The sequence below is a fragment of the Chiloscyllium punctatum genome, chromosome 14 (genome assembly GCF_047496795.1).
Source record: "Chiloscyllium punctatum isolate Juve2018m chromosome 14, sChiPun1.3, whole genome shotgun sequence".
Taxonomy (NCBI): Eukaryota; Metazoa; Chordata; class Chondrichthyes; order Orectolobiformes; family Hemiscylliidae; genus Chiloscyllium; species Chiloscyllium punctatum.
Window position 1 is genome coordinate 39,709,636 of NC_092752.1, and position 25,756 is coordinate 39,735,391.

Sequence of the window (25,756 nt, forward strand, 5' to 3'; positions counted from 1 at the left end):
GGGTTGAGTTAAGACAGGTAGGACTAGGTTAGTTTGGGATTATGGTTGGCATGGACTGGTTGGACTGAAGGCTCTGTTTCCAAGCTGTACGACTCTATGACTAAGTTTTATTGTAGAGGAAAGTTTAATTTAAAATGCCAACAATTTTATTTTTAAATAATTTCACCAAGTAAATTTATTTGTTCTAATAGGACATCTGAACTTTTAAAATGATTTTTTATTGACCTTGTTATCAGCATTTTGTTATTACTGCCAATCTGACTGTGTCTTTTATGTCTCTTTTTTCTCTTAGGATGATGCAGATGTGGAATGGAAATTTGCTCGATCAAAGCTATGGCTTTTCTACTTTGACCATGGGAAAACCTTGCCCCCTCCATTCAGTCTTGTGCCTACTCCAAAATCGTGCATTAGTTTAATACTAAAAATCAAAAACTGTCTCATTAATCTATTCAAATGCAGAAGGAAACGATTGAAGAGAGATGTAGAGATTGGAATGTTGAATTCAAAGTCTAGGGTATGCATGTCAATAGTTTAAAAAGACTTGTATTTATATCGCATCTTTGATTACCTTCTAATGTTCTAAAGTGCTTGACAACTAATTAAGTGCTGATAAAATGTCATCACTATTGAGGTGTAAGAAATATGGCAGAAAATTTGTGCTGAGGAAGCTTCCACAAACAACAATGGATAATGAAGTAATCAGTATTCTAGTTATTAGCTTTAGGATAAATCATAATCACAACACACAGGGAAACAAATTAGTGTTAGAAAGAGAGTAGTTCATGTGTAGAATAAACTTCCAGAGGAAGTGGTGGATATGGGTACAGTTACAACATTTAAAAGACATTTGGATAAGGGCATGAATAAGAAATATTTGGAGGGACGTGGACTGAGTGAAGACAGGTGGGACTAGTTTAGTTTGGGATTATGTCGGCATGGATTGGCTGGACTGAAGGGTCTGTTTCCATGCTGTATGACTCTATAACTAGGTTTTGTTGTCATATGTACTCAAGTAAAAAAGTACAGGAGTACATTGAAAAGTGTACAATGTCGCAACACATGGCATCATCTTAGGTACAAAGTACCTCGGTACAAATCTTAGGTGCTAAAATAGATTACACACAGTAGGGAAATAAAGAAAAAAGCTAAAGGTTTTATATTCAAATTCTTCATGGTATAAATTAGGAAAATAAAGAAATAAAGTCAAAAGATAAACATTACAGTCCTTCTATAACCTCCAGTAGCTTCATGGTCAGGCCTTTCCACATGTGGTCTCACTCTGCCCCTTGCTGGGCTGACCCCAACCGGACTCTCAACCCACTGACCGCTGTCTGTGACAGGCTGACCACACTGCTGTCCTGCTCCTGGGCTCCCAGCACATTGATTGCATCTAGACCAGTCCCCCAGCCTGCCAGCTGCTCTATTCCATTCTGGGCCCGCCAACTGGTGGAAATCCCACTCCGCTCTGGGCCTGCTGACCGTCCCGCTGCGCTCTGGGCCTGCTGACCGTCCCGCTGCGCTCTGGGCCTGCTGACCGTCCCGCTGCACTCTGGGCCTGCTGACCATCCTACTCCGCTCTGGGCCTGCTGACCGTCCCGCTGCGCTCTGGGCCTGCTGACCATCCTACTCCGCTCTGGGCCTGCTGACCGTCCCGCTGCGCTCTGGGCCTGCTGACCATCCTGCTCTGGGCCTGCTGACCGTCCTGCCCTGCTCTGGGCCTGCTGACCGTCCCGCTCCGCTCTGGGCCTGCTGACCATCCTGCTCTGGGCCTGCTGACCGTCCCGCTCCGCTCTGGGCCTGCTGACCATCCTGCTCTGGGCCTGCTGACCGTCCCGCCCTGCTCTGGGCCTGCTGACCATCCCGCTGCGCTCTGGGCCTGCTGACCATCCCGCTGCGCTCTGGGCCTGCTGACCATCCCGCTCCGCTCTGGGCCTGCTGACCGTCCCGCACTGGGCCTGCTGACCATCCCGCACTGGGCCTGCTGACCATCCCGCTGCGCTCTGGGCCTGCTGACCATCCCGCTGCGCTCTGGGCCTGCTGACCATCCCGCTCTGGGCCTGCTGACCATCCCGCTCTGGGCCTGCTGACCGTCCCGCCCTGCTCTGGGCCTGCTGACCATCCCGCTCCGCTCTGGGCCTGCTGACCATCCCGCTCCGCTCTGGGCCTGCTGACCATCCCGCTCTGGGCCTGCTGACCATCCCGCTCCGCTCTGGGCCTGCTGACCGTCCCGCTCCGCTCTGGGCCTGCTGACCGTCCCGCTCCGCTCTGGGCCTGCTGACCATCCCGCTCTGCGCCTGCTGACCATCCCGCTCCGCTCTGGGCCTGCTGACCATCCCGCTGCGCTCTGGGCCTGCTGACCATCCCGCTGCGCTCTGGGCCTGCTGACCATCCCGCTCCGCTCTGGGCCTGCTGACCATCCCGCTCCGCTCTGGGCCTGCTGACCATCCCGCTCTGGGCCTGCTGACCATCCCGCCCTGCACTGAGCCTGCTGACCATCCCGCTCTGGGCCTGCTGACCGTCCCGCTGCGCTCTGGGCCTGCTGACCGTCCCGCTGCGCTCTGGGCCTGCTGACCATCCTGCTCCGCTCTGGGCCTGCTGACCATCCCGCTCTGGGCCTGCTGACCATCCTGCTCTGGGCCTGCTGACCGTCCCGCCCTGCACTGGTCCTGCTGACCATCCCACTCCGCTCTGGGCCTGCTGACCATCCCGCCCTGCACTGGTCCTGCTGACCGTCCCGCCCTGCACTGGTCCTGCTGACCGTCCCGCCCTGCACTGGTCCTGCTGACCGTCCCGCCCTGCACTGGGCCTGCTGACCGTCCCGCCCTGCTCTGGGCCTGCTGACCAACTGCACTGGGCCCTCAGTTGCTCCAATGCTCCAGTGTCGTTGCCACCATTGCTCTCTCCACAGGGTAAGTTTGAAAAAAAAATTTTTTAAACTTTTAAAAAGAAGAGCGAGGGAAGAGAAAGGAAGAGGATGGGAAGGACAAACCCCGGGCTGAGCCTGGATGCTGCCTACTTCGGCACCGCCATCTTGGGCTCTGTTCCACAAATGGGTATAATTGTGCAATGAGATATTTTACCTCCACTTAAGAGAGCATATGGGGCTTCAGTTTAACACTTCATATGATGCATGTGACAACTCCAACCATGCAGGTCACATTCTGGATGGTTACAGTATTACACTATATAATGCAGTCAAGTCCCTGAAGAGGTAATTGAATACATAAACCTCTTGCACAGATACATAAATGTTACAACTTCAGAGCAGAATGGGAATGATGTGAAGAATTTATTAATGTAATGTTACATGACCATGAATGCATTATCTGAAAGGGCAATGGAAGTAAGTTGAATAGTAATTTTCAAATGGTGGGATACCTGAAAAAGGAGCTAAAATACAACTGCAGGGATGGGCAGAGAGTGGGGTAATGGAATTCATTGGATGGCCCTTTCAAAAAGCCAGAAAGTGTTGAATGATGGGTTAATTGTTGTTCTTCTATGCAATAAGAATCTGTCATATTAAAGACGTGTATTCCATTTTCATAGCTGAATCTTTTTGCACAGTCAAATCTAAGGATTTCAGAAACTCAAAGTTTCAACAGCATTATGAATCAACCAACAAGATATCAGGTATGGAATAGAAATATTTTCTGTGCTGTCATCTTCGACTTTTCAAATCTGTTGAATGTCAAATATTATTGATGGGTATGAGGATTGAACTAGATGAGAAATTTTAAAAGCTATGCTTTCTTGCATTTACTTTGTCACCTCTAAGAAAAATTTCCAATGTAACCAAATTGTAGTGATTAGTTCATCCACCTCGTTTGGCTGGATGATTGGTTTACAAAACAAAATGATGTCAACAGCGTGGGTTCAATTTCTGCAATGGCAGAGGTTACAATGAAAGAACCTCTTTCTCAACTTCTGGCCCTCACCATGGCAACTTTACCTTACTTGTAACAATATAGCAAATGTATACAAAGATTCAGCTTCTGATTTGATTACAAGTACTGAACACAGGAAATCTTACTGCTATCCCTGCACAGAATCTCCCGAATAAAAATCTATTGCAGATAGGTTTTTAAGCATGGAATAATATTTGGTTGAATTGGATAAATCTCGCTTGACAACAAGGATTGGTCAAATATCATTATCATAGAATCATACAGTACAGAAGAAGATAATTCCATCAGGTCTGTATCACCAAAAATAGACTCCCTACCCTAGTCCTACTTTCACCTACTAAGACCATATCCTCAAATGTTATGACACTTCAAGTGTTCATCCAAGTACTTTTAAAGGTTGTGGTGTTTCCTATCTCAACTACTCCCCCAAACAAAGTATTCCAGACTTCTACCACACTCTGAATGAAAACATTATTCCTCACATCCCCTCAAAACCTCCTTTCACTTTAAAACTATATGCCCCTTTGTTATTGATCCTTCAATAAGGGGAACAGCTTCTTTCTATCCACCCTGTCCACGCCTCTCATTATCTTACACACCTCAATCTTCTCTGCTCCAAAGAACAACCTGAGCTAATCCAGCCTCTCTTCAAAGCTGAAATGCTCTATCCCAGATAACATTCTGGTGAATTGCCTTTGTACTCACTCCAGTGCAATCACATCCTCCCTAAAGTTTGCTAACCAGAACCGCCAAAGTCCTGTACTGCTCCAACATGACCCTCCACTCTTATAATCTGTGACAGCTGCTAAAGGCAGCATCCTGTATGCCTCCTTAACTACCCTATTATCCTGTCCTTCCACCTTCAGGGATCTATGGACAACCACTCCAAGATCCCTCTGTTCCTTTGAGCTTCCTAGTGTCTTACCATTCATTGAGTACTCCCTTGCCTTGTTTCTTCTTCCAAAGTGCATCACCTCACATTTGTCAGGGTTAAAGTCCATTTACCATTGATCTGCCCAATTAACCAATCCATTTCTATCCTATTGTAACCTTACAAAATATAGTCATCAGTTTCAGCTTACTCACTAATAGGCTAATGGATCAAAAAGATTTGTAAACTCAATTAAGTTGCACAGATTAATCCCTGTTCACAGAGACTTGATTCCTCATCTTGCCCCACACTTGTAGACTGGCACCCCTCAAACTTTATATGATTAATAGTCTCTCTTTAACCTATTTTTCTAATATAGTCCCTCTTTAATAGATAGTTCATCGAAGTTTCATCACAATCAGTCGCTCCACTTCTCACCAAATTACAACACTGAAATAGGCTGTTTGGCCAAAACAGTTCTTGTTAGTGTTTACTCTAACTGCAAGTCAACAATACTAATCTTAATTATCTACCCTGTTCCCACATCCTTTAAACTACTAGTCTGTCAATGCATCTGCTTTAATCTTGAATATTGCAAGTTTTTGCCTGAAGTTCTAATCCTGGAAGTGAATTCCAAAGCTTCACAACTAGTTTCTCTCATCCTCAATTATTAAATCTAATAATCAAATATGTTATTGCCCTCTTTCACTCAGACTGCCAGTGACAAGATGCTTGCGTATCCATCACAAGGTTAGGTACTTTCACAGGTCTGTTCAGGAATGTGACTTACATTAATGAGTTTATGTAAAAATACACTGTCATCTACTTTCTATAAATAGTCACTAATTAATGAATAAATTGGGGAAGTCACATAATGTCACCACCTGGGCTGCAGGAACTCTGGTCTGTTTTAAATCATGGCATATCATCGTTGAATCCTTTCTTCAAGGACAGCAAAGTGGAAAAGTGACGAGTGTTACCGTGTAGAAAAACAAGGGAGGAACAGTAAGAACAGAAGTGATGGGGGAAAGGCCATAGATAATTAAAGATTAGAGATCACAGATGTCACAGAATGAATGGCAAAGGCAGTGGTAACAGATAAAGAAAACAGAAATGGGTACAATGCAGGAGTTAATATAAAATGTTAATGGCAGAACATAGGCCAGCTGTGCTGAAAGCAAAAGACAAAAGGTTTTGGAGGTGATCGGATTCTGGGTTGTGGAAAAGGTGGGGAAAATAAAATGACAAGAGTTCATTGCCTGACATTTTTGAACTCAGTGGTGAATTCAGAAGACTGTAAAGTGCCAAAACAGAGAATGAGATCTATTCATACAACTTGCACTGGGTTTTACTGATACTGCACCATACCGAGGACAGGAATTAAACCATGAGGGTATGATGATGTGTTAAAATGGCAAGTCATTGAAGGCAGAGGTCATGCTTAAGACTGAGGGGCTGTTTTCTGCAAAGCAGTTACGCAGTCTGCATTTGGTAAATGCAGAACAGACTATATTGTGAGCAGCCAATATAGTATTGAGGAGCTAATTGGCTATCAAGCAGGAAAACCTGCCCTAGGAGGGTTCTGACGAAAACAACTTGAAATTATTGCGCACTATGTCTTGGCCTGCTCAGCAATGTTTTTGTTCTGCTTGTTCATAGCCCTGCACTGTAATACTTGGCTTAATGTGTGGAAAATGGAGGAGCTAGTGTAGGAGTGAAGCCATTCTGTAATGTGTAAGCATTGGTTGACTAGGGCAAAATAGATTATTTATTCTTTCACATGAGGCATATTATGGTATTTTCCTTCATTTAACCTCACTGTTGTCTTGAGGATACCTGGGTGATTTTATAATGTGGAAAAATCCAAATGAAGGCTATTATGGTGCAGGATTCCATGGGTGGAAAATCTCATCTTCAGAGAGGCTATAATAGCTTCAAAAGTAGATTAATTTATATTTTGGACCTCAATCCAGAAGGATAAAAGAAACCTGTTCCCCTGAACTTAAACAGGTCAATACCAAGGGACAGGTGCAACAGAGAGGACTAGAGATTACAAAAATAATAAAGGGACAAAACCTAAGGCATTGTATTTGAATGAGTGTAGCATTCACAACAGAGCAGATGAACAAGTAGTACAAATTGAGATAAATAAGTCTGATCTTGCAGCCACACTTGAGATATGGCTGTGGAATTACCTGGATTGGGAACCATGGGAGACTAGTTAGCAAGTTAAGATCTCTTGGAATACAGGGAGTACTAGCCATTTGGATGCAGAACTGGCTTGAAGGTAGAAGACAGAGGGTGGTGGTGGAGGGTTGTTTTTCAGACTGGAGGCCTGTGACCAGTGGTATGCCACAAGGATCGGTGCTGGGTCCTCTGCTTTTCATCATTTATATAAATGATTTGGATGTGAATGTAGGAGGGATAGTTAGTAAGTTTGCAGATTACACCAAAATTGGAGGTGTAGTGGACAGTGAGGAAGGTTACCTCAGATTACAACAGGATCTTGATCAGATGAGGAATGGCAGATGGTGTTTAATTTAGATAAATGTAAGGTGCTGCATTTTGGAAAGCAAATCTTAGCAGGATTTGTACACTTAATGGTCAGGTCCTAGGGAGTGTTGCTGAACAAGGAGACCTTGGAGTGCAGGTTCATAGCTCCTTGAAAGTAGAGTCACAGGTAGATAGGATAGTGAAGAAGGCATTTTGGTATGCTTTCTTTTATTGGTCAGAGTATTGAGTATAGGAGTTGGGGGGGGTCATGTTGCGGCTGTACAGGACATTTGTTAGGCCACTTTTGGAATATTGCATGCAATTTCTGGTCTCCTTCTTATCAGAAGGATATTGTGAAACTTGAAAGGGTTCAGAAAAGATTCACAAGGATATTGCCAGCATTCATTGATTTGAGCTACAGGGAGAGTTTGAATAGGCTAGAGCTGTTTTCCTTGGAGCATCAGAGGCTGAGTGGTGACATTATAGATGTTTATAAAATCATGAGGGGCATGGATAGGGTAAATAGACAAGGTCTTTTCCCTGGGGTAGGGATGTCCAGAACTAGAGGGCAGGTTTGGGGTGAGAGGGGAAAGATATAAAAGAGACCTAAGGGGCAACTTTTTCACACAGGGTGGTACGTGTATGGAATGAGCTGCCAGAGGAAGTGGTAGAGGCTTGTACAATTGCAACATTTAAAATGCATCTGGATGGGTAAATGAATAAGAAGGGTTTGGAGGGATATGGGCTGGGTGCTGGCAGGTGGGACTAGATTGGGTTGGGATATCTGGTTGGCATGGACAAGTTGGACCGAAGGGTCTGTTTCCATGCTGTACATCTCTATGTCTCTAATTGTCAATGGGGGATTTTAGCCTGCATATCGAATGGAATTATCAGATGGAGGAAAAGGCATACGATAAACTGAGCTTAAAAATATAAAAACACAGATTGAAAATCTTTCTTCAGATGATTAAAGAGATAAAGAGCTAGCATTTAACTTGAACAGATATTTTGCTTCAGTCTCCAAAAGAGAGGAGAAAAATTGTATCCCAGAAATCAGGAATTGAAAGGGAGGAAGGAATTCAAGAAAATTACAATGACCAAGGAAGTCGTACGAAGTAATTTGTTGGAATTGCAAGTTGACGAATCCCCAAGTCCTGATGGACTTAAAAGAAGTAGCTGGTGAAATAGTTGATGATTGGTTTTAACTTTCCAAAACCCATTAGATTCATGGAAGGTTCCTTTAGATTGACTAAGAGCTAATGTTATTTCTTTATTCAAAGGTGGAGGCAGAAAGCAAGAAACTACAGGCTAGATGGCTTAACATTGTTAAAGATTAGCATTATTGTTATAAGATCAATTTTGCGAAGTCAGAGGCCATGCCCATGGGGGTCTCCAGAGTGCCTAATCCTGAGGGCGGATCTTGGTTCCCTTTTAGATGCTCACAGGAGCGCTTTCTCAACTTAGGTATGTTTATTACTCCCATTTTTGATCAGCTATTTAAAGCTAATTTTGGCCATTTATTCCACAGAATCAAGCAGGATCTTTGTAGACCTCTTGGTTAGGTCAGATAGCCCTCATTAAAATGAACATTCTGCCCTGTCTGTTGTATCATATGTGAATTCTTCCTTTGCTTTTTACTAAGCAAACATTTAGAAGACTGAATGGCTGGTTTCGTACTTTTATCTGGTATTGCGAGCAGCCCCTAATTAAATTGAGTAAATTGCAGTTACCTTACAGACTGGGAGAAGTGGGTCTCCCAGATCACAAAAACTATCACTTAATCTTGTTATTATCTTATGTGAATGATTGGGCCCAGGGGGACCCTCACTCACTTTGGTTGGACATCAAAGCATCTCAGAAAAGCTGCCCTCTTATTAGTCTGCTGTTCGTGGAGAAAATGAGAACAGTTAAGGAATATTGCCATAGCCCGATAGTCATCAATGCTGTCAAGGCATGGAGGGCAATGTGTCAGGGTGAGAGCAATGTTGCCAAAACATCATTTTTGACACCCTTAGATGGTGTGCCGGGCTTTCAGCCAGGGATGATGGACTCTGGGTTTAAACAGTGGGCAGCTAAGGGCATGTCTTGTCGGGTGATTTATTGAAAGGGGACATACTGATGTCTTTTGACCAGTTGGCTCGGAAATATGAATTGCCCAGTAGGGACTTCTTTTGTTTCTTTCAAATAATAAACTTCATACAAAAAGAGAGCACACTTGTAACTGATCCTTATAGCTCTGACATGGAGAAGAGGGTGTTGAGTGCTGAAGGTACATTGCCTGTTAGCAAAGCTCATCATCTACTGGGAGAGGGACCTCGGGCGAGACTGAACGGCTCTGTAAGGTATGGGAATGGGAGTTGGACGTTGAGATCTCTTCTGAAATATGGGAGGATATCTGGGAAAATGCAAGTAGGATCTCGATTTGCAACAGGATCCACGCCTTTACAATTGAAGATTCTCCACAGGGTCCATCTAGCCCCAGACTGCCTCTCTAAATTTAAAGCAGGAGCATCTCTAATGTGTCCTAAACGTAAAGTGAGTGTGGGCACACTTACTCATCATCTTTTAGTCCTGTCACAGACTGTGGACATATTGGAGCACTGTGGCAGGCGAAATATCGAAGACCTTGAGGATGGAGTTGGAGATGGACCTAGTATCTCTTCTTCTTGGCTTTGTTAATTCTCTTTCATTAGGTGCATGCAAAAATGACTTTTCAGTATCCTCACTTTTTGTGCCAGAAAGAACATTGTATTAGGGTGAGTGTTGGAAAATCCCCTGGGGCTGGCTGGCAGGCTGGCGTAATCTAGTCATGGAGCACATCCTCTTGGACTTCGTGACAAGTATGGTGCACTATAAAACTGAGAATTTCTATAAGGTGTGGCAGCCCTATTTGGATTACCTGGGTACAGATTTGTATGCCATACTAATAAGAGCCTTTATATAGCCATGGAAATTCTAAGTAATGGGTTTGATATCCAGAGGGGAGGAATTATAAACATACAAATACGTATAAACTTATGCACTCGATGATCAAGGGCTATTGCTTTGTTCTGCTAAGCTATATTATGGTTATCATCATTATTATTGTGAAGATTTTCCTTTTTTAGCTTAGTATTTATTTATGTAATTAGTGGTTTTGTTTTTTTGATATTCATTTTGTATTTTGAATTGTTTGGTTTTGTATTTGTTATATTCAAAAGAAAAAAATCTTTTTAATAAAAATATATTTTAAAAAGATTAACATTATTAAAGATTAACATTGTTAAACATTAACATTATTAAAGATTTTATAACAAGGCAGTTAGATGAGTTCAAGGCAATTAGGGATAACCAACATATTTTGTCAGAAAATATTTAACTCATTTATGACATTGTTAGAAGAAGTAACTGGTGCTGTAGAAAAAGAGGAATCAGAAAATATATTTAGACTTCCAGAAGATATGTGGTAAGGGGCCACATTAAAGGTTATTGTGGAAAATAAAAACTCACGGTGTAGAGAGTCACATGTTGGCATGGATAGAAAACTGGCTTGCTCCTAAGAAGTAGAAAGAAGGAATATGGTCTTTTTCAGGTTGGTAGGATTTAAATTACTTCAAAACTTGGCCTGTAGACTTCATCTGTCAAATCACATGACCAAGGAAGAACAGCCTCAAAGTCAAAGGTCAGCTTTAGGTTAAATTAAAACACAAAGGCATACAAAGTTGTTATCCAGAATCAGCTGATATTCATTCCAAAGCAGGAAGCCTATATGATTCTCAACCTCATTTTAAAAATGGAAAACAGCAATGGAATGAATTCATGGAATAACAGAATTGTTAAAGTGTACAAGGAAGCCATTCAGCCTATCATGGCTGAGCTAAATTTTATTACTTAGTGTCAATCTCTGGTGAAGGATCAATGATTCAAAACATTAACTCTGCTTTCTCTCCACATGTGCTGCCAGACCTACTGAGTTTCTTCCGTAATTTGTTTTCATTCAGATCTTCAGCATCCACAGTTCGTGTATTATTTTAAAAGCTAAGGTTTTCCCTCGAGGGAAAAAAAAGGCTCTGGGAAAAATATCATCCATAATTAAATCAGAAATTAAGTTTAGTATTAGGGTGGAAAAGACACAAGTCAGCAAAGTTTAGTTGAGGGCAGAAAATTGGGCAAACTTTAAGATGAAGCTATGAAAATAAAAAGACCCAAAAAGCAGAGTATGAGAGAAGGCGAGCTAATTGTATCTAAATAGACTGGATGAAATCTTAAAGGGGTCTGAACAATGTAGACTGTGGTATGATTTGAATCAGATGATAAGTCTGAACCCAAACTCAACGTCAGGAGCAACTTGCCCATTAGGGGGAAGGAGAGTTCAGTTACAGGGGAAATTAGAAAACCCGAATGAAAGGAGGAGGTAAGACTGCAGAACGCATGAGAGGTTATTAAAGTCTCCAAGACAGACACATATAGGACAGAGTGTATGGAAAGGGTCAGCAATCAAACTTCAAGCACATTGGACAAACAAATGATAATGAGAAGAGGGACAATTAATACAGGACTGAAGGGGTTATATCTGAATGTACACAGTATAAAGAATAAGGTAAATGAGCTTGTGGTGCAGATTGAAATTGACAGGTATGACGTGGTAGGCATCAGGGAGACGTGGCTGCAAGGGGATCAGAGTTGGAGCTGAATTTTCAAGGATATACATCCTATCGAAAAGATAGGCATGTGGACAGAGGGGGTGGGGTTGCCTTATTAGTAAGAAATGAAACTAAATCAATAATAATAAACAAAATAGGGTCAGATAGTGTAGAATTTGAATTGAGGAACTGCAAAGGTTAAAAAAAATCCATAGTTGGAGTTATGTACAGGCCTCCAAAAGGTAGTCAGGAGCTGGGGCGCAAGATACACCAGGAGATAGAAAAGATGTGTAGGAAAAGCAAAGTTACAGTGATCAAAGGGGATTTCAATATGCAGGTGGGCTGGGAAAATCAGGTTGGTAGTGGATCGCAAGAAAAGGTTTTTATAGAATGTCGAGGAGATGGCTGTTTGGAGCAGCTGTGGTGAAGTCTATCAGGGAACAGGCAAAACTGGATTTAGTGTTGTGTAATGAGGCAGACTTCATAAGAGAACTTCAGGTGAAGGAACCCTTAGGAGGCAGTAATCATGATATGGCTGAACTTACTCTGTAATTTGAGAGGAAGAAGACGGTATTATAGCTGAATAAAGGCAACTACACAGGCATGAGGGAGGCGCTGGGTAGAATTGACCGGGAGAGGAGCATAGCAGGAAAGACAGTGGAACAGCAATGGCAGGAATTTCTGGGAGTAATTCAGGAGACACAGCAGAGATTCATCCCGAGGCAAAAAGAAGCATGGTACAGGGAGGATGAGGCAACCGTGGCTGACTAGGGAAGTTAGAGATAACATAAAAACAAAAGAGAAAATATGGAATGTGGCGAAAGGCAGTGAGGAGCCAGAGGATTGGGAAGCTTACAAAAACTAAGAGATGGCAACAAAGAAAGAAGTAAGGAGGGAGTAGATTAAATATGAGGGTAAGCTAGCCAGTAATATAAAGGAAGATTGTCAGAATTTCTTTAGATGTGTAAAGGGCAAAAGAGAGAGAAACGTGAACATTGGGCCACTGGAAAATGACGCTGGAGGGTAGTAGTGGGGAACAAGGAAATGGCTGAGGTACTGAATAATTACTTTGCGTCAGTCTTCACAGTGGAAGACGCGAGTAATATCCCAAAGATTCAAGAGAGTTAGGGACAGAGCTGAGTATGGTGGCCATCACCAAGGAGAAGATGCAAAATAAACTAAATGGCCTGAAGGTGGATAAATCACCTGGACCAGATGGACTATACCCCAGAGTCATAAGGGTGATAGGGGAGGCAGTAGTGGTGATCTTTCAGGAATCACTAGAATCAGGGAGGGTACAGAGGACTGGAAAATCGCTAACATGGCACCCCTGTTTAAAAAGGCAGAAAATTACAGACCGATTGATCGGTTGTGGGTAAGATCTTGGAATCTTCCGTGAAGGATGAGATTTCTGAATTCAGGTATTTGGAAATGTATGGTAAAATAGGGCAAAGTCAGCATGGTTTCATCAAGTGGAGGTCATGCCTGACAAATCTGCTAGAACTCTTTGAGGAAGTAACAAGCAGGTTAGACAAAGGAGAGCAAATGGATGTTATCTACCTAGATTTCAAGAAGGCCTTTGACAAGGTGCCACACAGAAGGCTACTGAGTAAGATCAGGGTCCAGAGGCAGGGTACTAGCATGGATAAAAGATTGGCTTTCTGGTAGAAAGCAGAGTGGGGAGAAAAGGGTCCTTCTCAGGATGGCAGCCGATGACAAGTAGTGTTCTGCACGGCTCAGAGTTAGGGCCATAACGTTTCACTTTATACATTAACGATCTAGATGAATGAACTGAGGGCATTCTGGCTAAGTTTGCAGATGATACAAAGGTAGGTAGAGGGACAGGTAGCATTGAGGAGGCAGGAAGGCTGTAGAAGGATTTGGACAGGTTAGGAGAATGCCAAAGAAGTGGCAGATGGAGTACAACATGGGAAAGTGTGAGGTCATGCACTTTGTTAGGAGGAATAGAGGCATAGACTATTTTCTAAATGAGTAGAAAATTCAGAAGTCTGAAGTGCAAAGAGTATGGGGTGTTCTAGTCCAGGGTTCTCTCAGTAATCTTGCACATTGAGTGAGTGGTTAGGAAGGCAAATGCAATGATGGCATTTATTTTGAGAGGTCTGAGGCTCTATAAGGCTTTGGTGAGACCATATTTGGAATATTGTGAGCAATTCTGGGCTTCATACCTCAGGACAGATGTATTAGCCCTGGATTGTGTTTGGTGGAGGTTCACAAGAATGATCCTAGGAATTACAGGCTTAATATATGAGGAACGTTTGAGGATTCTGGGACTGTACTCGATGGAGTTTAGAAGTATCAGGGGCATCTAATTGAAACATACAGAATATTGAATGGCCTGGACAGAGTAGATGTTGGGAAGATGTTTCCATTAGTAAGAGACCTTTTAGAATGGAGATAAGGACAAGCTTCAGCCAGAGAGCGGTGAAGCTATGGAATTCATTGCTACAGAAGGCTATGGAGGCCGGGTCATTGAGTATATTTAAGACTGAGTTACATAGGTACTTGAGTATCAAAAGGATCAAGGGTTATGGGGAGAAATGGGGTTGAGAAACCTATCTGCCATGATTGAGCGGTGGAGCAGACTCAATGGGCTGAATGGCCTAATTTCTGCCCCTATGTCTTATAGTCTTGTGCTTTTGCTGAGTGGTGAGGCAAGTTGCCAGTTAAGTGGGATTATTTTTTATCTAACGCCTTGTTAATGGTCCAACTCACCTCATTAATATTCAGCTTCCTACCTTACCAAGCTTGCCGAACAAGGTAGATGTCGAGAAAACTTGACATGGAAATCAGAGCCGGTACCTGGCGGGTTCAGCTGACTGCTTGCTCTGAATGACCTCTATATTGCTTAGGACTCAACAACACCTTGGGAACATTGGCACCTGGCATCTCTCTAATTAATTTCCAGACCTTCATGAAGCACAGATTTGCAATGCAGGGCCCACTGCCAACTAGTATTGAAAGGCTTCAGGGCGTTGTATGCATGGACAGTATCCAGCTCATAGACTACAACAGGCTGCACCTCAGGGCTGCTCACTTAATGATCATTCACTTAGTGCTTATCTGGTTGATACCCAGTCCCAGTAGATACTAACTGCATATGGAATACGAGCGTAGACTGCCATAGTCAAGATCCCAGCGTTTGGTCTGCCTTTTGGTAGTAAACTGCAGCCTGTATTTGTTTCCTTTGCATTCCCTTCTGTTGGGTGTCAATAAATATTGTTGCCTTGTCTATATGTGATGCTCTGTGATGACAGTGACAAGATAGAGTGGCCACGGGGCATTGGGGAAACGTAGTAAAATACATAGAAACATAGAAAATAGAAGCACAGGTAAGCCACTCTGCCCATTGAGCCTCCTCTGCCATGCAATTTGATCATATCTGATCATCTAACTCAGTACCCTGTTCCTATAAAATGAGCTTGAATTTAGTGGTTCTCTCTCATACTTCAAATGCTACATATTGTACAAAATACCTACATCTCACAAAAGTTTGAAAAGTCAACAGAAAGAAAGAAACCCAGTTATTTTCTGCTGTCTTGTTCTGACCCTGAGATAATCTGGAGGTGGACTGAGCTGACCTGAGGGGAAAAGAGAATTAATGGCTATTCCAGAGTGCTGACTGAAAAATGTTCACGAGAGCAGAATGTTCACAATCTGTTCTTTGTGAATTGCTTCAGTATAAATAGGTAATCCATGAGCAGTATTTTTAGAGTTCTATTAACATCTAATTCAGGGCATTCATTGTTAGTCAGAATTCAACCTTAACATTTCTATTTTTCTGACTGTTCTTTGATATTCTTGGTTTTGTTGTTTTCTTGTTTTTCACAGCAAATAATGAAACGACTGATCAAACGATATGTCTTGAAAGCTCAAGTTGACAAAGAAAATGATGAAGTTAATGAAGGTAAGGATCAACCACATTTGCGTAGATTGTAAAGAAACATATCTCTTGAACTATATCACTCAAGAAAAGAACTCCCAATAAACAAGTATGGCTATAAAATACACATACTACATTCTCTAAACTGCAGACACAAAGAGACAATGAAAGAACTGGACAACAGAGTGGTCAGTCACCTTCTAAGTATAAAATAGAATTGGTGTTGCAATATGTAGATACACTTTAAAAGTCTTTGAAGTAAATATTTTGGGCAACATATTCCTGAAAAAAAAGCGGCAAGTTTGTAAGACTTTTTGGTTAAGATTTTTGGTTAAGTCGGAGGTCCATTATGTTTTCTGGAGGGTATTTTGCCACAAGGCCTAGTGGATTCTCTTGCCATATCTCACCAAGCGTCATTAATTACCTACCATGCCCTTGTGACAGCTGTTACATACGATTTCCACTCCATCTCACCGCTCACAGTTCCTGGAACAATGCACCACTCACTAGATATCCCAGAATTCATCACCATCCCTTGTGCCTGCACCACACTTGAGCTCCTGGACAAGAACTATCAGTCTAGAGTTAGCTGCCCTGTATAGTTGCTGACCTTTGCCCAGAAAGGGGGAAATCAGTGCCCTCCTTTGCAGGCACTGTCTTTTTGTTCCTTCAGATGGGCAGAAATATGGGACTTATTTCTCCCCCAGGATAAGCAATACATACCAGCCCAGTGCAAGGTTGTCATTATAGAATGTAAAACAGTACAGGGCAAAAGTGAGGACTGCAGATGCTGGAGATCAGAGTCAAGATCAGAGTGGTGCTGCAAAGGCACAGCAGGTCAGGCAGCATCCGAGGAGCAGGAAAATCAACATTTCAGGCAAAAGCCAGTACTGCACAGTGCAGGCCCTTCAGCCCTCGATCTTGTGTCTAACATTTATCCTAATCTAAGAACAGCCTAACCTACGCACCCCTCAATTTACTGCCGTTCATGTGCTTGTCCAGCATGTCCCTAAAGTCTCAGACTCTCCTACCACCGCTGGCAGTGCATTCCATGTACCCACCACTCTCTGGGTAAAGAACCTACCTCTGACATCTCCCCTAACCCTTTCACCAATCTTAACCTTAAAATTATGACCCCTCATGACAGCCTCTTATGGCCTGGGGAAAAGTGTCTGGCTATCTACTCTATCTCTGCCTTTCATTATCTTGTACACCTCTATCAAGTCACCTCTCTTCCTTCTTCTCTCCACTGTGAAAAGCCCTAGCTCATTCAACCTCTTTTCATTAGACACATCCTCCGATCCAGGAAGCATCCTGATAAATTGCCTCTGCACCCTGTCTAAAACATCTACATCCTTCCTATAATCCGGCAATTAGAACGGGACACAATATTCCAAGCGTGTCTGACCAGGGTTTTATGGAGCTGCAGCAAAATCTCACGACTCTTAAACTCAATCCCCGTTAATGAAAGCCAAAACACCATATGTCTTCTTAACAACCCTCTCACCCTGAGTTGCAACTTTGAGGGATCTATGTACATGGACCCCAAGATCTCGCTGTTTCTCCACACTGCCAAGAATCCTGTCTTTAACCTGTATTCAACCTTCCAAAATGAATCACTTCACATTTATCCAGGTTGAACTCAATCTGCCACTTCTCAGCCCAGCTCTGTCATGTTGTAGCCTGCAACAGCCCTTGACCATATCAACAACACCCTGACCTTTGTGTCATCAGCAAACTTACCAACCTACCCTTCCACTTCTTCATCCAAGTCATTTATAAAAACTGCAAAGAGCAGATGCCCAAGAACAGATCCCTGCAGGACACTACTGATCCACAAGTTCCCTCCACTATCCCTGATCAGCTCTACCCTCTCTCTGATCATTCTCATATTCCTCCTGTAGGTGTAGAATGCCTTTGGGTTTTCCCTAATCCTTCCCACCAATGCTTTTTTGTGCCACCTCCTAGCTCTCCTCAGTCCATTTTTGAGTTCTTTCCTTGCCACCCTATAATCCTCTAAAGCTGTGCCAGATCCGTGCTTCCTCAACCTTGAGTAAGCTTCCTTCTTCCTTTTGACAAGGAGCTCCTCTGCTCTTTTCATCCAAGACTCCTTCATCTTACCATTATATGATATAGTGAGTGGCCTTGCAAGAGGATTTCACAAGTAAGGAAATGTAATGAAGCCTATGGTAACCAAGTGATCCAATGGGATAAAATGATGGACAAGATTTCACTTTTTGAAGCTTTTTGAATTTGTTTGTTAGTGTCTAAATCAAAGTATAAATCAAAGATTGATTCCTGAAGAAGGGCTTATGCCCGAAACGTCGATTATCCTGCTCCTTGGATGCTGCCTGACCTGCTGCGCTTTTCCAGCAACACATTTTCAGCTATAAATCAAAGTAATTCAAACATTCATTAAAACAAAGGATACTTCAAGGAAATATGTAAATTTCACTTTAAACTTCTATCACAAACATTACTGAACAAAGGCAGACTTGGTCTTCCCAACTTTCCTCCTTGCCACACTGAGTCAAATTTTTGAGTCTTCAGTACCTTCTCCAGTCTAAACACATTTTCTGCATATGATTATGATGATCCTTCAGTCACCTCAATCCTAACAGCACAAACTCCCACAGATCTCTTACCTGACCTCTTGAATAAGCCTTAATAGATAGTCTAGTCAGCTCTGGTAAAACTTACTTTTCTGTGGAGAGTTGTGTTTCTTCTCACAATCTGCTCTTCTACTGAAATTAAAAGACCTTTTCCTAGGCAGGAATAATTTCATTTACCGCAAGAGTATTTTACATGCAGTAGAACTCCCAGCTTAGGGTGTAGGTTTGTTCACTGAGCTGTAGGTTTGATGTCCAGACGTTTCATTACCTGGCTGGGTAACATCATCAGTGGTGACCTCCAAGTGAAGCGAAGCTGTTGTCTCCTGCTTTCTATTTATATGTTTGTCCTGGATGGGGTTCCTGGGGTTTGTGGTGATGTCATTTCCTGTTCGTTTTCTGAGGGATTGATAGATGGTATCTAGATCTATGTGTTTGTTTATGGTGTTGTGGTTGGAGTGCCAGGCCTCTAGGAATTCTCTGGCATGTCTTTGCTTAGCCTGTCCCAGGATAGATGTGTTGTCCCGGTCGAATTGGTGGTTTTTTCATCCGTGTGTAGGTCTACGAGAGAGAGAGGGTCGTGTCTTTTTGTGGCTAGCTGGTGTTCGTGCATCCTGGTGGCTAACTTTCTTCCTGTTTGTCCTACGTAGTGTTTGTGGCAGTCCTTGCATGGAATTTTGTAGATGACGTTGGTTTTGTCCATGGGATGTACTGGGTCCATTAAGTTTGTTAGTTTTTGTTTGAGAGTGTTGGTGCGTTTGTGTGCTACTAGGATTCCGAGGGGTCTTAGAAACAAGATAGAAGAGACATTTAACATCAACAACACCCTCCCAGGCATAAAGTTCACTAAGGAGGAAGAAACGACAACAACCGCGCATTCCTGGACGTCACAGTCAAAAGAAAGGACAACGGAGAACTACAAACCTCGTATACAGAAAACCGACAAACACTGACCAAATACTGAACTACACCAGCAACCATCCCAACACACACAAATGAAGCTGTATCAGAACACTATTCCAACGAGCCACCACACACTGCAGCACAGATGAACTTCGGAAAACAGAGGAGAACCACCTATACAACATATTCAAGAAGAACAGATACTCAAAAAATACAGTCCGCAGATTCCTCAAGAACAAACCACGACAAGCAGATCAAACACAGCCAGAAACCCTAACCACCTTACCATACATCAAAGAAGTTTCAGAAATTGCAGCCAGACTACTATGACCCCTCGGAATCCTAGTAGCACACAAACCCAACAATACTCTCAAACAAAAACTAACAAACGTAAAAGACCCAGTACAACCCATGGACAAAACCAACGTCATCTACAAAATTCCATGCAAGGACTGCCACAAACACTACGTAGGACAAACAGGAAGAAAGTTATCCACCAGGATACACGAACACCAGCTAGCCACAAAAAGACATGACCCTCTCTCCGTACACACAGATGAAAAAAAATACCAGTTCAACTGGGACAGGCTAAGCAAAGACATGCCAGAGAATTCCTAGAGGCCTGGCACTCCAACCACAACACCATAAACACACACATAGATCTAGATACCATCTATCAACCCCTCAGAAAACGAACAGGAAATGACATCACCACAAACCCCAGGAACCCCATCCAGGACAAACATATAAATAGAAAGCAGGAGACAACAGCTTCACTTCACTTGGAGGTCACCATTGATGATGTTACCCAGCCAGGTAATGAAACGTCTGGATATCAAACCTACAGCTCAGCGAGCAAAGCTACACCCTAAACCTCAACCTGAGCTACAAACCTTCACAAACCTTGCAGAACCCCAGCTGTAAGCTGATATCCCAATTAGTTGCCTGCTTGCCTTTTCTTTAGCTATTTCTTATTTCCATTGCTACTTGAGCCATGCAACATTTCTCATAAGTCAAATTGCAACATTGCCAGGAGACACTTCAACTTCTCCCAAAGCCAACTTCATTTCATTTTGGTTAAAGGAGCTCTCTCAAAATGTAAGTATCTTTGTGATGTTCAGTGTTGATGACACAAATTAAAGATGTGTTCAGATGTATGGACAAAGTTACTCTTTAACTTAAATTAAGTTTAATTGTGATGGGTCAAGAGCATCATCACTGAGGCCATGGTCATCTGAAACCACTTCCTTTGGCCCAACCATGTGTTTAGGATGCCTGAGTTTCGATTGTCAAAGCAAATCATCTTTGCCCAGCACAAGGAAAACACACGAACGAGAGGAGAACAAAGGAAGTGTTTCAAAGGCTTCCTGAAGTCTTCCACAATGAAATGTAACATAGACATGAAAGCATGGAAGACCCTCATTCCAAAGAAATTGACTAGGAGGAAGTTCCTGTCTGAAGGGACACAATTCATTGAGAACAGCCATCAGCATGAAGTATGGAAAAGGAACACCGATGATTTCAAACCCAATTCCACTTCCTGAAAGCAACTGCCAAATATGCTTTTGGAAAGGGATCATCAGACCCACAAGGACCCACCAATCCCATGACCAGTGACATGGAATCTCCTAGGTGAACAAACATATACTATTACCAAGAGATTTCCAATGACAATGAGATGCGATGGGATTAAAATAAGGAATAAATAAGATGAAAAATCCAATTCTGCCAACTACAACAGTAGTGTCAACAATTTGCTTCTCATAACTGCAAAATGAATTTTCTTCCAGATATTATTTATTGTGTTAAATCATGTTGTTTTTAAATTGTATTTCATATGCCTTAAATCAATATTAGTTCAGTAATTATTTCCCATAGACTTAATGTCTTCACTGATATTTCAATTTTCTTTCCTAGGTGAACTGAAAGAAATTAAACAGGATATCTCAAGCCTTCGATATGAACTTCTAGAAGACAAATCTCAAGCAACTGAGGAGCTGGCTTTCCTCATTCAAAAGCTTGGTGAAAAACTGAATACCTGTCTGACGAAACAAAAACACCAGTGACTTAACTTGGAAATGGACTTTCTATTTATCAATGTATAGGAACAAGAAACAGCACAATTTAATGCAATAATGTTTATAAATTATAAATTTGAGAGACAGTATAATAAAGCATTTAGTATCTCTTGTCCACAATAGATAATTACTGTAATAAACTTGTAATTCATGTAGAGCAGTGAGAAATACCCTAGATTTACAATTTTGGATTGCCTAAAATTCACTTTGTAGCATTTTATAAGACGTTGCTATCATTACTAAGGAACTAAAGTACAAAGCAAACAGTATTCTAACTTCTAGCTCTTTGAAGGTCATGTTGACTATTTTGTGATCACATCAGAAATTATGAGTTACTTTATTAATACTAAAATTGCATACTAGATTTAGCTATGTGCAAATCAACATAGCTTAGCTTAGTCTCTTTTATGATGTTCTCTACCAAACATGTGGCAGTCACTGAACTGAAATACAAATAGATCAGTACTTACTGCAAGAACTTGTCATGGTCTGCTATTTACTGTTTTGATATTACAGGCAAGCTAAATTTTTACACTAATCACTGACTAATATTTGTTATTAACAATGATTCAGAACCATTTAATCTAATACTCAAGTCATGCAAAACTCCTGAAGGTGAATCACAAAGCATACTATTTGGCTCATAGTGCCTGCGCTGACTTTGTGAAAATTCCACTCAAACACTCCCACTCCCTGACCCTTCCCCATAGCTAGGCGATGTTTCCTTTTCAATTGTATATCCAGTTCCATTTTGAAAGTTACTGTAAAATTTCCTTTCACAATTATTTCAGACAATCAATTCCAGATCATCATAACTCACTGCATTAAAAAAAATTATCTTCAGGTTCTTTTGCAAATTGCCTTCAATCAATTTTGTGGTTACCAATGCTCCTGTCAATCAAAACAGTTTTCCCTTTTTCATATTATCTATACCTTTCAATTTGAATATCTCAATTAAATCTCCCTTAATCCTCTCTGCTATACTAAGAACTTCTCCCATATCTCCACATAAATGAAGACCCCTTGTACCACCATACTATTTAATTAAATGTCCTTGTGCTCACTGTCCAAAGCTTTGATATTGATTGTAAAGTATGATGTCCATCATTGGACATGGTACTCCAACTGAGTCCTAAGCAGTGATTTATCAAATTCAGCCAGTGAGCTGTATAGCACAGACACAGACCCTTTAGTCCAACGTGTACATGCCGACCACTAATCTAGTCTCATTTGCCAGCATTTGACTCCGGTCCCTCTAAATGCTTCCCGTTCATGAAACCACTCAAATACTTTTAAATATCGTAATTGTACCAGCCTCCACCACTTCCTCTGGCAGCTCATTCCAAACATGCACCACCCTTTGAATGAAAAGATTGCTCCATAGATCCCTTTTAACTCTTTCCCGTCTCACCTGAAGCCTATGCCCTCTAGTTTTGGACTCCCCTACTCCTATCCATGCCCCTCATGATTTTATAAATCTCTATAAGATCACCTCTCAGCCTCCAGTGCTCCAGGGAAAACAGCCCCAGCCAATTTAGCTTTTCTCTGTAGCCCAGGCATTTCAATCCCAGCAGCATCCTTGTAAATCTTTTCTGAATCCTTTCAAGGTTAACGACATCTTTCCTATAGCAGGGAGACCAGAATTGAATGCAGTATTCCAAAAGTGGCCTCACCAATGTCCTATAGAGCAGCAACATGACCTCCCAACTCCTTGATGCACTGATCAATGAAGACAAGCGGTGCCAAATGCCTCCTTCATCACCCTCGAGTCGAAGGTGTGGTGCTGGAAAAGCACAGCAGGTCTAGCAGCATCCGAGGAGCAGGAGAATCGACGTCTCAGACATAAACCCTTCATCAGGGTTTGATCTCTGATCTCCAGCACCTGCAGCCTTCACTTTCTCCGTCCCCACCCTGTCTACCTACAACTCCACTTTCAAGGAACCTGGACCCCTCGGGCTTTGGTTCAGCAACATGGAACCTTCCATTAGTTGTGTAAGTCTTGCCCTGATTTGCCTTATCAAAATGCAACACCTCACATTTATCAAAATAAAACTCCATCTGCCACTTTTCGGCCCACTGCCTCATCTGATCAAGGTCTCATTGTACTCTGAGATAACCTTTTTCACTGTCCACTACGCCATCAATTTTGGTGTCATCTGCAAACTTAATAACCATACCTCCTAAATTCATCTCCAAATAATTTATATAAATGATAAAAAGCAGTGGACCCAACTTGTATCGTGTGACACACAACTGGTCACAGACCTCCAGTCAAAAAAACAACCAGCTACCATTACCCTCTATCTCCATATTCAAGACAATTTTGTATCGAATTGACTAGCTCCCCCGGTTCCAAGTGATCTAACCTTGCTAACCAGTCTACCATGCAGAACCATGCTGAACACCTTGCTAAAGTCCATATAGACAATGTCTACTGCTCTGCCTTCATCAATCTTCTTTGACACTTCATTAAAAAAACTCAATCAAATGTCAACTAAATTTGTTAATAGACTACTAAAAACCCTTCTCTTTGAGACTTCATACACAGTGAAGGTGAGTTACAGCCTGGAATCTAATTGAGGGGTTCAAGGCTATGAGGATGGGATGGATAAAAGGCATTGATGTGTTCAGTCAGCCATGATTGTATTGGATGGCAGGTCAGTCTTGACATGCTGAATGGCCTACTCCTGTTCCTGTGCTTAATCTGGAGTATACTTGTTGACATGAGGCAAAGTAGTTCCGAGGATCAAGTGTAGAGATGGATCTGAGGAGACCTTCTAGTAGAGGAGGTTGTGGATCTCTACCTGAAGATTTATACAGGGAGAAAACACTGAAGTTTATTTTTGCATTTTGTCTGAAGGTATCTGTATCTTTATGCAGAATGGTAGACATCAGACTCCTAATAGTCCATCCTAAACCTCCACTGAAAAAAATCATTCTGACACAAACTGGCCCTGGCAAGATTTCACTGACCTTAATAAGTCCTACAGTGAGAGTTGGGGGGTACACCCACTCTGAAGATGGGACTGCCATCTGTGGTGATTTGCTTTGCTACTCACCATTTGACAAGTCTTGCAAAGACATAAATAAACAACGATAAGGCTGGCATTTAAGGACTTTGCGACAAGTAGCATTATACAGAAAAGGCAATAGAAGTGGAAATATGTCTGAAGCTGTTAAAGGTTGAGGAAGGTGTTTTGGGGTAGTGTAAACAGTTGCTTTATGTTCTGCGAGTTATGTAGTCATTGTGCAGAATATGGAGATAGAGAACAAAACCAGAAACCAAGTGATGGATTAGTTTTCTGAATATTGCTTTTATTAGGTAAAGCAATACCTGGTGACCAGGATAGGAAAGGAAGAATGAGAGAAGTTGTTATTGTTCCGAGAATTATGGAATATGTGAAGTAGTGGAAATATTTGCAGGTTGATTGACATTCCATCACACTCTCGCCATTCAAAGTTGTAGCTGCCTTTATACCAGCTAATCGGATGATTAGTCCTGTACAGCAGAAGGGGTTCATCAGTTGCCTCCTTCCATTAATTTCAATAGAAATAAAAATGGGGAAAGATCCAAAACTGGATATTGATTCATTAATACCCGTTAAGATCAAGATTCAGAAACAATTGGATGATGATATGAAACAAAAAAGGAGGAAGTCACAAGTGGGAATTTCTTTTAGGCCTTTACAACATCTACACCACCAACTCATGGACACCTCCTCCTACTGCCCCCTCGACCATAACTTCACCTCCCATCACCAAAATATCATCTCCCAGACCATCCACAACCTCATTACCTCTGGGGACCTCCCACCAACAGCCTCCAACCTCAGTCTGCACCGTCCAGTTCTACCTCTTACCCACAATTCACAAACCTGACTGCCCCTGTCAACCTGTTGTCTCAGCCTGCTCCTGCCCCACCGAACTTATCTCTGCATACCTTGATACTGTCCTGTCCCCCTTTGTCCAGGATCTCCCCACATACGTTTGAGACATCACCCACACCCTCCACCTCGGTGACGTTTGGTTCCACGGCCCCCAGTGCCTCATTTTCATCATGGACATTCAGTCCCTATGCACATCCATCCACCAAGATGAAAGTCTCCAAACCCTCCCTTTCTTTCTCTCCGGCCGACCCAACCAGTACCCTTCCACTGATACACTCATTCAATTGGCTAAACTGGTCCTCACCCTCCACAATTTTTCCTTTGAATCCTCCCACTTCCTCCAGATCAAAGGCGTAGCCATGGGCACTCTGGGACACACACACTAAACAAACCCACCATCCTGTGGCCAAACACTTCACCCCCCCCCCCCCCCCCCCCCAACTCTGCCAAGGACATGCAAGTCCTGAGCCTCCTCCACTGACAAACC

At 42.4% G+C, this 25,756-nt stretch overlaps 1 protein-coding gene across 3 annotated transcripts in view; it reads left to right on the plus strand.

The window, feature by feature from the left end:
- The window catches only part of LOC140485736 (short transient receptor potential channel 3-like), a 190,820-nt gene extending 169,011 nt beyond the window's left edge, over window positions 1–21,809 (plus strand). For all 3 annotated transcript variants that reach the window (XM_072584215.1, XM_072584213.1, XM_072584214.1), the window contains 4 exons: window positions 293–514; window positions 3,547–3,630; window positions 15,741–15,816; window positions 21,222–21,809. In XM_072584215.1, coding sequence (XP_072440316.1) covers window positions 293–514; window positions 3,547–3,630; window positions 15,741–15,816; window positions 21,222–21,370 — 531 coding nt within the window. In that variant the 3' untranslated portion in view covers window positions 21,371–21,809. The remainder of the gene's footprint in view (window positions 1–292; window positions 515–3,546; window positions 3,631–15,740; window positions 15,817–21,221) is intronic.
- Window positions 21,810–25,756: the final 3,947 nt, after the last annotated feature.